Consider the following 15,146-nt stretch of genomic DNA (forward strand, 5'->3'; position numbering starts at 1 on the left):
ATTTCTAACCACATGGTTGATAATTTTGCAGCTGTATCTCAAAAAGATCATCCTGAGGAATGGCACAGTGTGGGGGTATTAGAGAGAAAATCTGCAGAAAGTGGGATAAAATTGATATTCTACATATTGAACGACTCCAGTGTATTCATCCAGGTTGTCTCGGCTGTGTGCCAGTGACAGAGAGCCACTGGCTCATCAGGTGCATCAGTTTGCTGTGTGCCCTCTTCTTAATGGAATCGGTGACCTTGTTTCCTTAAAGACAGTAACAGTCCGTTCAGTATCTCAGTCCCTTGCTCTGTGTTTCCAGGGAGATGAGGACAAGCAGATTTCCTTCCATGGCGTGGCATATGTCAACATGGTGCCTTTGCTGTGCCCTGGTGTGAAGCAGATCCGGGGCGCTTTTCGTGTCTTTGCCTACCAGGACAGCGAGGTGTTTGAGAAGGTGAGAGCAGAGCAGCCAGCCAGCTCAGCTCCACTCTGCAGCTGTTTGCGCAGAGCAGGGTTGGGAGGATGGGCAGCACGGGCAGCATGGTACTGAGAGACTGGCTCTGAAACTTCACTGCCTTTCTGGTGATGGAGAAAAATAACAAGCCAAGCTTTTATGTGCAGACTTCTCAAAGGCAGGGGATTTCTGGGCGTGCGGGAGCAGGTTTGGGGGCTGAGAGAGGCTCTGAATCTCACTCCACTCCCTTCTCTGTCAACAGCTGAGCAGGGAGAGCTGTAAGAATGCTCCTCTCTCCCCAGTCTGGAACATGGGCAAATGAACTGCGTTGCTGGGAAGAGCAAACAGTGACTCTAAAAGGATAGCGTTACCCCAGGCAACAACCAAAAAAGCTGTCACTGGAGCTCTTTCAGACGTAGCTTACAGAGGTTTATTTGTATTTGCGTTTCTCCCCCTTCTGTTACTAAGACTGACGGTTACATCTCCATGTTCCCACAGTACTCCTGGAACAGACCTGAGCTCGTTTCAGGAAGGCAGATGCACAGCATGGTTTTTCTGCCCACTGCCCCCGTAGTGCTGCTGTCCAGGCCGCAGGAGCTGGGTGAATTACAGCCCTTCTCCAGGCCTCCACGCTCCCGCTGGCAGTTGGAAAGCAGCGCTAGACACACAGCTGTTTGCTGCTCTCTGCTTCATCACCATAATTAATGGCCTCTTGCTGTGTGGTACTACTTATCCTGTAGCATATATCTGTCGGAAGTGAAGTGACTCTTGCTCTCCCTGTCATTCTCATTCTCTGGTTTTGTGGATGCTTTTGGCTGCTCCTTGGCCTTGATTTAGATGATCTCAGTACAGCTGCTCCATCCTTTTGTCAGTTCTTGTTAGCCTGGATAACAGTGAGGGCTGGGAGAGAACCACCTGCCTAGGTGGTCAAGCAGTGTGTAAACAGACAATCTGAAAACCCGTTCCTTACAATTCATTGATGTGCATCAGGGAAGCTGCTCCACACTAAAAGGTGAGCCAGAAGCTGAGAATCACTGCAGGGCAGGTGGGGGCATGCAAAAAATCGCAGAGCAGACCTGGTGAGGGTAGCCAGATTCATCTAACAGTCCACATCACCAGGCAAGTCCATAGCTGTGAGGCAGGTCCAGCATCAAGCTGGGAATTCAGGCCAGTGAGTCAGGGCAGCACAGGGCTAGGTTCCAATATATCTATCACATAGCTCAGGCAAGAATCAAGGGCCAGTGCCTTGGTGAAAATACAGCTCTCAAGAGAAGGCAGAGACCCCAGTGAGGCTTTCTCGGGCAGCTCTTTTCATAGTCTGACCTAAGGCTTCACAGCTGTACGATATCAGAGCTGGCCTTGAGCACTGGTAGGAGGGGAGGATGAGGCTGCATAGCTTGTTAATGCATTTAGGACCCTGACAATGTGTTCTGTATTGAGAGGTTAAGGAAAAGGGGTGGGGAAGCCTAATTTGTCCCTTGATTCCCTCTGTTGCCTCTTTTTTTTTTTCAGACCAAAAGTCAGCACAGTGTTTTCTGGGATCTCAGGACGCAGATCAGTCTGACTAAGGAAGAGTCATGGACCTCAGGAATCAGTACTCCTCCTTCCAGAGCTGCTCCCAGCAAGACTCAGAAGGAAGACAAAGAGAAACTCACCAGAGATAAGGATTCCAACAGAAGGGTAAGGTCTAGAGAGGCATATTGCAACATGGTTGCTCCATTTCCACGTCAGAGGTAGCTGGGCTATGCAGAAACCAGGGGCTGATGCCTCAGCCAAGTGAGAGATACTCATTATCTTGAAATTTTAGTACATGCTGCCTGAACAAATATACAACTCACAACCTGAACTTGCGAAGGTGTGAGGTTTATTGAATCTGAAACAGGAGACCTCTTTCCTTTTTCTTCAATAGATGTCCAACGTGCCCAAAACCCAGTTGTCAGATGCCACTGTAGAAACTGAAAATGTCACATATCTCAGCCTTGATGGACAGGTAATTATGTATCTCCAAAGAGAAGGAAAGACTGCTAGACCATCACTGCGCCAGTGTCTCACACCTTTCACGCAATTAAATTCTTCAAGAGTGAGTTGGACTAGGTTTTATGTAGGTGCTGTCCTGGAGTTCTTCCAGTGACATCCAGCTGGAGGGCAGTCTAGCATAGGGCTAGAAGGTCTCTGTAAATAACCAGACATTTATTTAAAAGGGTTCCTTCATACTTTGGCTTCTTCCTTAAAACATCTAGAATGCATATTCATTCTGCAAGCAGATTGATTATCTGGGCTTTCTCCTTTTTCCTTGACTGGTTTCTTGAGCTGAATTTTGCTGCTGTAAATCATTCGGAGGGCAGGCTATAAAACAAGCTGTATCTCTGCAGTTTGAATAGCATTTGCTGAAGATCTGTGCCTATATTCTCAGTCTTTCATCATGCCAGTAATGGCTGTAGACAGCATGACATTGAGAGAGCAATGTTTATCTTCACAGCAATACGCTGAAGCAGGAACGTTCCTGATGATGGAGATAAAGCTGGACAAGGCCTTGGTACCGAAGCGATTGCGAGAGGAGCTCACCAGACGGTGCGTAAGGATGTGCTGTAACTTCGGGGGTGACAGCTCATTTCTGCAGGATAGAAACAGGGCTGTACAGCAAGCCACCCCCTTGGAGCACTCCGTAAGGACCAACTGAGGGCCTGAGCCAGAGCCCACTGGAATCAGGGGGAGGATTTGGCCAGACTGCTTAAGAGGTAGCATCTGGTGTGTTGGGAAAACACTTGCATTCATCCGAGCTGGCATCTCCCTGCCATTCCTCTCAAAAAGAGACACCAGAGCAGCACAACAGTGTCTGCGCTCCTGACTGGGCTTTGTTTCCTGTTAATCCCCTCTTGCACGTGATGTTGGCAAGCTGCTTGATGGGGACTGGCCACCAGCATGGACTGCCCTGGGTAGTGCTGCTGTAACCTCACCATAACGTTCTGACATTTTTTCCTTTTCAGAAGTTTTCTCACAATCTTCTACCCATTCCTCAGCTGTTACATTAGTTTTCATGTTGTTCTGCTGTAGAGCTGCTCTCTCATTTCTGCTGCTTTGAGTCTTCCACTGTCTGTTTGATTTGAGGCAGTTTCTTCCTGTCCAGTGGTAGCCCTGCTGCGTTACAGTCTAGGAAAGGCCTAGCATGTATAATTTATTGAATAAAAAAGAGAAAATGCAGCAAATGAATAAAGTATAACAAGCACAGGCGGTATGCCTCTCAAACAGAAACATAAGCAGCAGCCATTCTTTGAAGGGAAAGTATGTGTGTTGTCTTCTGTGCTACCTGCTGTCTTCTAGGAAGAACACATTGAGGAAGGTGACACCCCCCTAACCTTAGAACAGACCTTCTGGCCCTTTTTATACCATTTCTACTCTTCTGCAACTTGCAGTAGTAACTCCTCCTCATTCATCTGCCTTGCACAGCTGCAGATGTCAGGTCTGAAAAATGAGCCCTCCTGAGTTGTGGGAAGGGCTTTGTTTTGGAGGGCTCCAGCTGATGCCACGAGTGTCCTAGCAGGCAAGATCAACAGTGGATCTTTTTCTGGAAGGGTTTTTAAATAGTAGCAAACCATAGCTTTCTTTCTTGGGCTCCATCCAAAATCCTCTGCCAGCCTCTGCCTGGCCCTCTTTGCTCACACGCTTTCCCCAGGTTGTCGTTGGTTTTCTTTTTCTCATCTGAAAATGAAGCAGTTTGCTTTTCATGTGTACTGCTGGTGGAGGTAACATGTCAGTGTCAGGTGCTGTTCTGAGGCTGGGCAAGGGTGGGACTGTAAGTGTGGGAGCTGCACTACCCACTTGTTTGGGCTTTGTGGCTTCCCAAGGAGCAGTGACAGGTCTGTGCAGAGCAAGGGCACCACACAGCCATGGCACTAGACCACACAGCAGAGAGTGCAAGAGGGGTTTGTGTGGGAGAAGTGGGCAGGGCTTGGGACCTGGAGAAGGCAGCTCGTCAGGGCCTCTGTAAGCTGGCAGAACAGTTGTAAGAGTGGTTTATATTTGTCAGAGAATAAGCAATTTGCTTTGCTAATTGGGTAGGAGCCATCACAGGGATCTAACACCTTTGCTTGGTGAGCTGGACTATGTTCTAAGGACCAAAGGTGTTTTGGTGCCAGCAAGCAGGAAATCTTAATAAAAATCCCAATGAATGTATGCTGGTTTGACACCACAGATTTTAATAAAATCTTAGTAAAAATTATGGTAATCCTAAGGGCTTTTGATCCATAATTGAAAGGTCATTGTAACTCTAGTAGTGGTACAGACAGGGTTGCTATGGTGTCCAGGGGTCACTGCATGGCCAAGGGATGAGGTGCCACAGCTGCACACTGCGATGTTGGGAACAGATGGATCAGATAGCCGAGGGTTTACAGTGATAAAATTCTTTAGAGCTTTTATCAGGTTGGTACCTTTCTTATAGCTGTTCTGGCAGACTCAGGAGGTTGTGAGTTAAAGAAGATCAGCTTCTCTAGGAGAGTGTTTTTGATTGCTAGTAATAACAAATGTTAACTCTACTGTGATAAGCTACAAGCACTGAATGTAGCTGCCTGGTCTTCACAGTTCATTCTTGGTCTGAGACTTCAGTTTTCCCCCTGGGTCCCTGTAAGGTGTCTCAGGGATATGATGACAGGATGGAGCCCTCACACTACAGGCTGCCTGTGCCCAGGACGAGCTGACGTTACTGGCAGTGTATGTGGCTGATCTCTTCTGTCCTCTCGTTGACAGAGTCAAACAGATGATTCCTCCTCGCGCTCCGCTGCCTCCCCGGACTGCAGGAGCCAAAAAGGTACGTGCAAGAGCCTGTGGCCTTGCCACTGCTCTGCCACCTCATCCTGCCCTCATCCCTCTCACACAGGAGAATCTTCATTCTCAATCTCAGCCCCACAGCAACATGTAGATGAGGTTTGAAGAGGAAATATGCAGAAAAGAAAACTTCTGGATGTGTTATCTTTGCAGTAGTATGCATTGGGAAATAATTTCTGGGCTGCATCACTCATGTTCACAGTCCATACAAAGGGGAGAGATGTAGCAAAGGCAGGCAAGGCAGCAGCGTGGGGGTGTTTGGAAGGAAACAGGACGGTGGGGAAAGAGGCTGCCAGAACCTTATGTTTACCCCGGGCAGTCCATGTGCTTCATTAGACCCAGACAAACATGAACCAGCACTTGGGTCATCCAGAATTTTTGAGGACTTCTGTGTGTGCAACATCCTCAGAAAATGGTTTGAGAGCACTGGCTCTTTTTCTGTGGGTACAGAGCAGCCATAAAAGGAGAATGTCCTCGGATGGTCCCTGACCGATGGTAAATTCAAAGCAGCAGTGGGGGAAAAAGCAGCACTTCAATAACTGACTCCAGTGCTGCTGCAGAATTGGTTTGTGCCGGACTGTCTGGAGTGCACAGTGATACATTTTGATTATCGAAGTGCATGGAAGCTTTTGCCACCAAGATGATGAAGATTACAGACTCTTCTGAAGAGGGCTGGCCCAAGGGGTTTAAAAGGCTCTTCAGCAAATGAGATATATTTTACTTCCAGCCAATTATACTGCCATAGAAGAGACAACTGTGACTGAAATACTGGGTTCTGATTGAAAAATACAGCAGAAGCAATATCTAATTATGAAGGAGCCCTTTTGTATTTACATGTCGATATTTTCACAGCCCTTGGGCATGGACAGTAAAGGATGCGTGACAGACTAATTGAGACTTGAGTCAGGCAGAGTTTATGGGAGGCGTGGGCTCTGACAAAATACATTTCAAGGTTGATGGCATAAGTGAAATGTGAAGTTTGATTATTTCTTTCCTAGGCTGTGGAAGATTATCACAACCGTGTCACGAGCATTGCTGTTGCCATCCTAAATGAATACCATGAGCTCTTTGGGAAGCAGCTGCCTGACCAGGGAGTGATAGACCACCAAACCTTGGAGGAACAGAAGCGTCAGCTCAACTTTGAGCTCAACAGCTCTGGGAAATATTTTGCTTTTAAAGAACAGCTAAAGGTAAAGAGTCCACATGTGCTTTTCACTTCCCTACTTGTTTTGTCCTTGCAGTTTCTCAGTGAGGAACTGCTGCTCCGTGGTGGTAACTTAGGGTGATGTGTTGCTCCAGAATCCCTTTCTGCCACCTGTGGCATGGGGGGGACAGGTTCTCCTCTAACAGAGCAGGCACCAAGCTGCTTTGGTCACATACCAGCAGAACCATTCCTTGTCAATGGGAGGAGACTCCAAATGATTACATCCATTTGCCCCATGCTCATAGCCTGAGGAAGGCAAAGCTGACTGCTCTTGCACACTCACAGTCTACCCTGGAAGAAAAAGGGGGTTCCCCTCTCTCAGCTGGTTGACCTCAACCACACTCTGCCTGAAGACCCTCTCTCTGTGCTGAGGGGACAAACCTTCCCACATGTTTCTAGAGGGGCACTGGTGTGTCAGGGGGTGGACGGGGCTGGGAGGTGAGAAGGGAATTCACCCCTGCTTGTTTTTTTTTTCACTTTTATCAGTGCTGGGCTGGATTTCTTCCTCAGAACTAAGTTTGAGCGTTGGGCAAAATTGGTGTGTTCTGGCTTTGTAGGAATACAGAGCTAGTGGGGGGTGCAGGGGGGACTGCCTTGTCCAAGTCACATGTCTCCACAGTATGCTGTTGTGAAGATTGTGAGGGAGAAATACCTGAAGACCACAGCATTTGAGTCCCAGGAGCAGTTACAGGCATTTCTCAGTGAGCTCTATGTGTACCTCGTGGACCAGATGCACATTGCCCTGAACCAGGTAGGGAGAAACCTGGGTCACTTGGGACATGACTTCCTGGTGGGTTCAGTGCTAGACACTTTCTCTAGTGAAGTCGGGGGACTTTTGTCTTCAAGACAGAAGCAGGCTCATGCTTTCATTTGCTGCAGTTATCACATGTGAGCTCCAAGCCACACTCAGAGGCAGGGTCCAGGGTATCTGTATTCCGCTGCTACGAAATCCTGACAGTGGGATGTGTGCAAGATGCCACTAGTAAAAGCTGCTTCAGCTGGCTCCTGGTGAGGGTGTCTGAGTCTGGTGTCATCTGCCTCTCACCTGGGGGCTATCCCGCATCAGCTGGGGTCACCAGTAAGTGACACCATGGAAGTTTAACATGTTCTTGATCTAGGGGATGCTTTTACTTGCCACAGCTGCAAATAATGGATGTTGTGTGGCAGAGGTACCTGGGAATGACAGGAATGTGTCCCAGCACACACAGGAGCTGGGACAGCTTGCCTTTCCAACCCGCTCACCCCCAGCCATACCAGGCTGTACTCAGCACAGTGCCAGACTGGGGACTGCTGCTGTTCTGGGGTCACATGAACTGTTCTTACCCTCTCCAGGGCTAACACTCTGTCTTGGTCTCTACCAGCTACTGTCTGAGGAAGCCGCTTCTCCTGTTCCTCTGTCCCGCACGACAGAGGAGCAGCTCTGGCTCTTTGCTCATGAAGCTGAAGTCAACAAGGACTACAAGCTGGCATCTCTCTACCACCAGCAGGTAAAGGAGCCCCTGCTCTTTCCTGCCCATCCCCTGTGTGTCTGGGCTGGCAGCCAGCACACCAGCGCGGTGGTGTGGGGCCCCTGTTGGTGACAGCTCAGCCATCCCTGACTGTTGTGTAGGGTGGAAGGAGGTGAACATGACCAGGATACTCGGGTTGAATGTTTGAGGGATTTTCTAGGGAGATGCTGCTCTCTGGAGGATGTGAGACAGAGCCTGGCCAGTTCACTGAGGACTTCAGCCTTGAGCCCAGGGGAAATGGGACGGGCTGGTCCAAAAGGCTTGCTGGGTCAGCACTGGGGACCCTGGGCCCTCTAACAGGCTAGAGGAGGTCTGCTGCAGCTGGAGGACGTGTGTTATGTGAAGGAGGCTTAGAGGAAGCCCAGCACAGGGAAATCCTAGTGTGTGATAGTCAAGGGCTTGATTGTTGCTAAACTGGTCTGGGTGGCCAGAGGAAAGCCGTGGTCATTCCAGAGTTGTCTCCCCAGTCCATTGTGTGTGCTGAGCATGATTCCAGCATTCCTCACTCCAGCAATGTTCTCTTTTGTCTAGAGGGTAGCTCAGGACCAGCACAACATTCAGTACTGGCTGGACTATGGGGCGTTCTGCCTCCTGCTTGAGGAAACAACCAAAGCCCAGGAGTGCTTCCAGCAGGCTCTTTCTCTGGACGCCCATCACATCCAGAGGTGCTGTGTGCTCCCGGTGGGTGGGAGTGAGGGAGGGTGGGGGGGTGTCCTGCAAGGTTAACCTGTCTAGCCCGGTCCCCAGCTTGCTGCTCTGTGGGATTGTGGCTGTCACACTGCAGCACTATGAAGAGGCAGAGATTTTCTTTGAGGATGCCTGCTGCTTGGAGCCATCCAACATTGTAGCCTGGACACTTTCAGGTACAAAAGCATGCCAGCCTGCGTGCTCAAAGCGTTCCTGTAGAGCCAAGCATCACTTCCACCCCTGATCCTCCTCTCCCTGCTCTAATCTGAGGGCTAAGGGAGGATTTGGCTAATGGTCAGGTGCCTACTTATGTGGCTCTTTCTGTATCCTTATAGGTTTGTTTTATGAGCTGCAGAATAATAATATTCAGGCGGAAATGGCCTTCCGTGAGGCTAAGAAGCTACTGCGAGCAGAGCTCGCCAAGGAGAGGAGCATCCCTGAGGCTGCTGAAGAAGGAGGGAAAAAACACATTTCTGCTGGGTGTGTGAGGTCTCCCAGCCCAGGGCCAGAAGAGTGCTTGCCAGGTAACGCCAGGCAAAACCAGGAGGTGCCCTAGCACCAGCAAGGAGGGCGCTTGGAGCAGTGTGGGAGATGGGGAGCAGTGGAAAGAAGGAGAAATTTCTTAGTATTTCTAAGAGGAGAAATACAAAGGATAAAGGACAAATAGGTGGACTGTGAGCTAGAATAGACTGACCACAAACTTCACCAGCAAGAGACAGCAGCAGCAAGTGTGCTGCTTTAAATGATGAAGCTTTCTGAAAGCAGCACTGCCAATACCTTGTCTTACCCACAGCCTAGCAGAGGGACCAGTCTTTGCATTTATTTTTCTGCCCTAGCCCAGTGTCGCTGATATAGCAATGTGTCACAGGCAGTGGCCAGGGTGGCTGGAGGAAGCGAGTGTGCTTTTTGAAGCTTTGGGAGGGCAGAGCTGCCCCTGTGACAGTCGTACATTAGGGTCATCCAGGTTTAGCTTTCATCAGAACTGTTGCTGTGACTTCCCAACACAGCTTGGAAAGCACTGCCTCACCGATTCAAATGGCAAAGCAGCTGCTCAGTGGTGACACTGAACAGGGGTCCTTTGGAGGCTTGCTGAGCCCAGCCACACCCTGAGCCAAAACTTTCTGTCCTGAGTCTCAAATATTTGGCCAGGCTGTGGGAAATGTTGGCTGGCTTTATTTTTAATGTTACCACCACCTCTATGTCTCAGGCAGGCAGGCCTTTTTTTGGCCTTTCTGGTTATGAGGGAATGGATATTGCCTCATTTATGCTCATTTCTAGTTTTACATGGTAATCTTGTACTCAAAACCCCAGACCTAGGTATTGCCTCCTGCAAAGAAATTTCTTCCCAGTTCTGAAAATCTGATAGATCTGTTATATTTTCTCTTCCTCATTTCTGTGGAATCATGCTTCAAACTGGGCAGTTTATGGCATACTCTTTGTTTGCATCTAATAGTTGTTGGGGGTTTCATTCCAGAGAGAGTTCTTGACAGCTCAGCCGACAAACTGCCAGAGGTGCTGGAGCTGGCCTGTGTAGCACCCGGGGAAGAGGCTACTGCACCAGAGGCAGCCCCAAAAGGTTAGGGCATGGGGCCTGGCGTGTAAGGGAGAGCCCCATCCTGGGAGATGTCCTCGTGTGATCAGTGGGGAGGGGAGTAACTCAGGAGCACTGAGCCGTGGTCATCCTGATGCCGAGGCAAGACATCAAAGTTTGTTCTCTCTCCCTAGCTGGGGAATCTCTAGGCAAAGCAGGTTCATCCTGATTTTCAGAGCAGCACATCTCAGGATGGACAGTCATCAGGTGAATGCAGCTCTTTTCCTGCATGTCACGGCACCCAGCAGCCTTCATTGGCTGCTCAGATGTCTCCCTCCTGAGATGCCAGCTCTTAAACTGTCCCTACAGATCTCCTCTGGTCGTGTGTTGTGTGATCTGCCTCTTCTACAGCTCCACTCTCCTCCAGTGGCTGGCAAAGAGATGGCAGTGCTGGGTGCTTGAGGCCCCACTGGGTTGGTTTGGGGAGGAAGGGGCCTCATTCTAGTTAACTCCAACAAGCTTCAGTCATAAATTCCTAGCTTTTCTTCCTTTGAGTTTGGACTGGAAAATTAGTGGGTGAGGAGCATTGTTTCTTTTCACATTTCTTACAAAACTTAAGCCCTTCAGGAAGAAATGCAGAGTTAATCACTGCTTCAGCCTCTCCTGCCACCCCCTGGGTTTTACACTGTGTTGCTGGGATTCCTCTGTCCCTGCCAGGGTCTCAGTCCCTGCTCTTGCCTCAGAAATAAAAAGCCCACTTTGGGACTGATGGAGACACATTTTCTTGCAGCACCATCCCCTGGTTCAGCCCTTGGCCAACCTCCCTGCACAATCTTCATGAAGGCAGTGGAATTCCTGATGAAAGTCAATGCCATCCAGGTCAGCTCATTGTGGAGTGGAGGAGTGGGAAGGAAGGTTTGGTCTTCTTCCCTGTGTTATTACCAAAGAGCTGGTGGCAAGCTCCACCAAGCTCCAGTGAGCCCCCTTCTTGGGCTTGGAGAACAAGTTGTGGCTACCGCAGATGCCAAGTGCGAGAAGCAGCAAAACCACCACTGTCCAGAAATGCAAAACTGTGGCCAGGCAGTGTATTCAGACCGAAATTCTGGTTGGGAACACAGTCACCTCAGGCAGGTGACATTCTCGGGGCACCTCAGCTCAGCACTGCTTACCAAGGAGGGGACAGCCAAGTCAGACATGTGCAGATGTGTTCTCTGTACATTTGGAGATGAGATCCATTATTGTGGTGCTTCCAAGATGCCAGTACTCCTTTCTTGTTTCAGACACTTATGTATGTCAGAGTAATTTTTGTGTCACCTGTGGAATGTCCTTGTCCCACACAGTTATCTCTGTGAGATCACTCTGACTGCCTTAATTTTACATAGCAGGAAGAGTTGCTTAAAGCAAAACAGAACTAGAAGTAAAGGAGGTGAATACTCAAAGGAGGGGAAAAAAGAATCTCCTGTTTGTTTTCTGTTCATGGAAGACAAATAGGTGCAAGTCAGTGCTCCTGCTGCATCTTTGGGGGTGCCCGTGGTTTGCCTGCTCTCAGAACCATGGCGGTGTGCTGTTCCTCCACAGTTTGTTCACAGGGCGCTTGCCCACGAGCTGCTAAGCCTTCAGGGAGGTCCCTCCTGTGCATACTACCTGGTGCTGGCCCAGACTTCCTTGCTGAAAGAAGATCTCTCCAAATGTGAAGAATGTCTCCATGCGGCTGTTAGGATTGACTGCATGGTAATGCTGTGTGTGTTCCCAGGGTGCAGCACCGTGTCCCAAAGGAGGACACTGGCCAAACACCATGCCAGACCCTGCCTGTGTTGTTGCTGCTTGTGAACCTAGAGCCCATGCTTCATTTCCACTCAAGCAATTCTAATGCTAGTCTGCAGCAGTTGCTGCAGGGGAGGACAATCATAGCTGATGAACCACATCAGGCTGTGGCTGCAGCACAGCCCTCCTCATTAACCCATTTATTACTTGCCTTCTGTCCTCTCCTGGCACAGACAGGCAGTATTTCTGAGCGAGGACTCCTCTCTCTGCAGCATCTGCCTTTCTTTTCCCTTTGAACATGTGTATCCTGATCCTCTTTCCCTCTGTTGGTGAGTCAGGCTCTGTTTCATGAGAAACAAGGATGCTATTCAGCAGAGGGAAGGCAGCTTTGGGGAGTCAGGTTGAAGGGAAGGCAGAAGGAAGCTGACACCTTCAAATGCTGTTGGCATATGACCATACCTGGGGGACCTTGCACAGGCCAGGGTGCTGTGCAGGGAGAGGCTGGAGGGGGCTTCCATTGCTGGTGTTATGCAGGCAGCCTGCTGACTTGATTTTAATTCTGTATGTAAAATCTGCACCAGCCAGCTCTTCCTTTCTGCTTGTGGCAAGGGTCCCTGTCTCCCAAGTCTCTCTCACTCCTGTCTCCCAGCCACGTCTCACTCCTGGTTTTGTGTGCACAGAATCCAAATGTCTGGGCTCAGAAAGGGCACCTGTGCTACCTGAAGAGGGACTTTGGTGACGCAAAAGGGTGCTATGAGCGAACCATCAGTCTTCTGGAGGATGCTGCAGATATGCACTTCGTCTACCTGCGCCTGGGCTCCATCTACCTGGAAGAGAAAGAGGTGAGGAGCCAGCAGGAGTGGTGGAAAGGAATTTGCCACAAAACAAATAGCGGGAGATTCCAGACCCCAAGTACAAGACACCATTCTCTGTAGCTATAGCCAGGATCTCACAACACAGCAAACCCTTCTGGAGTGCTCAACTCCTTGGAGTATCGATCTGCCCTGTTGCCTTTTTGCCAGCTCCAGGTCCCGGTTGCAATGTTTCGGGAGCCAGCTGACCCATTTCTCACCATCCTAGCAATGAGGGTGACTTCTACATTACTGTATTAGTACCTGCCAGCACAGAGCCACCGCGTCAGGGGCAGCGGGCAGGTGCTCAGCCCCCGCAGCAATGGTGGGGACGGGGGTGTCTGAGCCCTACCAGAGATGGGGTGTTTGGCAAATTCCTGTGGAGGGGGGGAGGGGAGGCTCTCTGAAAAGCAATGTGTTTGATGCAGAGAGAAACATGATCGTCTCTCTCCTGGCAGTATGGCCGGGCGAAGCAGACCTACCTGCTTGCCTGCAAGAACTCTGCGTCCTGTCTCACCTGGCTGGGAGTGGGAATTGCCTGCTATAGGGTAAGTGTAATTACCTTCAGGTCATCTGTGCTTTAACAGGCTCTGTGGCACGGGATGGAAGGTTTGCTTTTGCATGATCCCCTTTGCTAAAGTAAAGCTTGGCTGCCTGCGAAACCAATGCTCCTGAAGGCCATTGTGTGCCCTGTGCTGTCACAGTTCCAGCGGGGCACCCTGGGCTCCTTGTATGGGATATGTCAGAGTACAGGCACCCTTGGTAGCTGCTCTGGGAACAGGATTCCTTCCCCCAGTCGTCCTGCTGCCAGGACCTGCCAACACCTCTTCCCCAGGATGTCATGGCAAGCACGTAATCTGGGCCCAGGCTTTGCTCCGAGTGCCTGCCTGCACATGACCTGCACGTCACCACGAAGGAATTGAGCAGAAAATCAGCAGGGAGGAATCTCAGTGCTTTCCCTGCCCAAAAGAATCCAGTGCCTCTGAAGGGCTGCCAAGGACACCCAGACACCAGCAGCGTGGTATCTCCTAGAGGTGCACCTTGTGAGGTGCCTCCAAGGGAGTTTGGCTGAGGATTGCACCCAGGGAAGGACTTTGAACTTCTGTTTCCCCCTTGGCCAAACATCACCTCCTGGGAAGCTGCGGAATTGAGACAGGGAGGTGAGTGGTGGCCTGGGAGCACCGCTGCCTCCCCAGAGCCACTGTGCAGTGGGACTAGGGATCAGGACTAGAGCTGTGTTTCCCTGTGGGGCTGGACCCCTCCGTTCCCAGAGGTGGAGGCGAAGGCGTTTGTGCTGCTTCCCTTACAGCTGGGGGCTGATTTGTAAATACAGCACGTGCTCCTACGGGGGCCAGGAGTCAGTGGCAAGAGGCTTGTGCTCCAGACAGGAGAGCTAGATGCTGGCACTGAGGAGAACTGGTTGGCTCTGCCCTAAATCCTTTCCCTGCATCCCTATCAGGAAACCCTGCCAGATGCTTTTATTGCACTGATATTTTTTTTGGCTGTTAGAGCAGGTGCCCTTTTGGTTCTGAAGCCCTTTCTGCCTGCTGTTTGCCTTTTGTCCACGCCTCTCCTTCTCTCTCTCAAGCTGGAAGAGATGGTGGAAGCAGAGGATGCTCTCTCTGAAGCCAATGCCCTAAATAACACCAACGCTGAAGTGTGGGGATATCTTGCCCTCATCTGCCTGCAAGTGAGTTCCCAGGCAGCAACCCCCGCCAGCGGGACAGAGCAGGGGGTCTGTTGGCATCTGTTCATCAGCCTGAGGAACGTGTTCTAAATCTAAGTGGTAAAAATAGTTTGGGGACTGTGCTCGGCTGGCCAAAGCAGTGCCCTTCCTCCCTGCCTGTCATCACCTGATGCACTTACTCCACCGGGGCACGTACTCCATGCTGAACTTTCTTACAATATGTTATTTCCCTGCGAGATGATTTCCTCACCAGCTGCTCTCGTGTGGTTTCTCTAGGGAGGACGGCAGCTGGAGGCTGAGCAGTGCTACAAGTACACCCTCAAGGTCTGGGTCTACCCGGGGCTGGGGGCGGGCAGGGCAGGCCATGGGCTACTGGCGCCGCGGGACGGCAGCCAGTCCAGGGGTTCCCTTTTCCCTGCAAGTTTAATGTGGCGATGTGGCCCAGGCGGTGGGGTGTGAGGAGCCGCCCTGGGCGAACTCCTGCCCGTGGCTTCCCACGAGGGAACGGCCCTTTGCTTCCTGGGGAGCCCCCGGGAGGGGGGTGCGGGTGTGGGCGCCCTTGGACTTGCCTGACCCCCTCCGCTCTCTCCTTTCCTGCAGCTGGGCTTGAGGAACGACGCGTTGCTGCGGGAGATCCGCGCCGCCCAGCAG

At 50.7% G+C, this 15,146-nt stretch overlaps 1 protein-coding gene across 1 annotated transcript in view; it reads left to right on the top strand.

Annotated features, from left to right (window-relative positions):
• Positions 1-15,146, top strand: part of WDR90 (WD repeat domain 90) — a 54,489-nt gene that overhangs the window by 7,860 nt on the left and 31,483 nt on the right. The window contains exons 10-28 of the mRNA XM_026859213.1: positions 308-442; positions 1,955-2,122; positions 2,352-2,432; positions 2,922-3,013; positions 5,186-5,246; positions 6,262-6,453; positions 7,087-7,218; positions 7,829-7,954; positions 8,507-8,640; positions 8,723-8,838; positions 8,998-9,186; positions 10,137-10,238; positions 10,984-11,072; positions 11,772-11,924; positions 12,638-12,799; positions 13,267-13,356; positions 14,397-14,498; positions 14,772-14,819; positions 15,096-15,142. Coding sequence (XP_026715014.1) covers positions 308-442; positions 1,955-2,122; positions 2,352-2,432; positions 2,922-3,013; positions 5,186-5,246; positions 6,262-6,453; positions 7,087-7,218; positions 7,829-7,954; positions 8,507-8,640; positions 8,723-8,838; positions 8,998-9,186; positions 10,137-10,238; positions 10,984-11,072; positions 11,772-11,924; positions 12,638-12,799; positions 13,267-13,356; positions 14,397-14,498; positions 14,772-14,819; positions 15,096-15,142 — 2,219 coding nt within the window. The remainder of the gene's footprint in view (positions 1-307; positions 443-1,954; positions 2,123-2,351; positions 2,433-2,921; positions 3,014-5,185; positions 5,247-6,261; positions 6,454-7,086; positions 7,219-7,828; positions 7,955-8,506; positions 8,641-8,722; positions 8,839-8,997; positions 9,187-10,136; positions 10,239-10,983; positions 11,073-11,771; positions 11,925-12,637; positions 12,800-13,266; positions 13,357-14,396; positions 14,499-14,771; positions 14,820-15,095; positions 15,143-15,146) is intronic.

This window comes from Athene cunicularia (genome assembly GCF_003259725.1).
Source record: "Athene cunicularia isolate RWA chromosome 14 unlocalized genomic scaffold, athCun1 chr14_part1, whole genome shotgun sequence".
NCBI classification, from domain to species: Eukaryota; Metazoa; Chordata; class Aves; order Strigiformes; family Strigidae; genus Athene; species Athene cunicularia.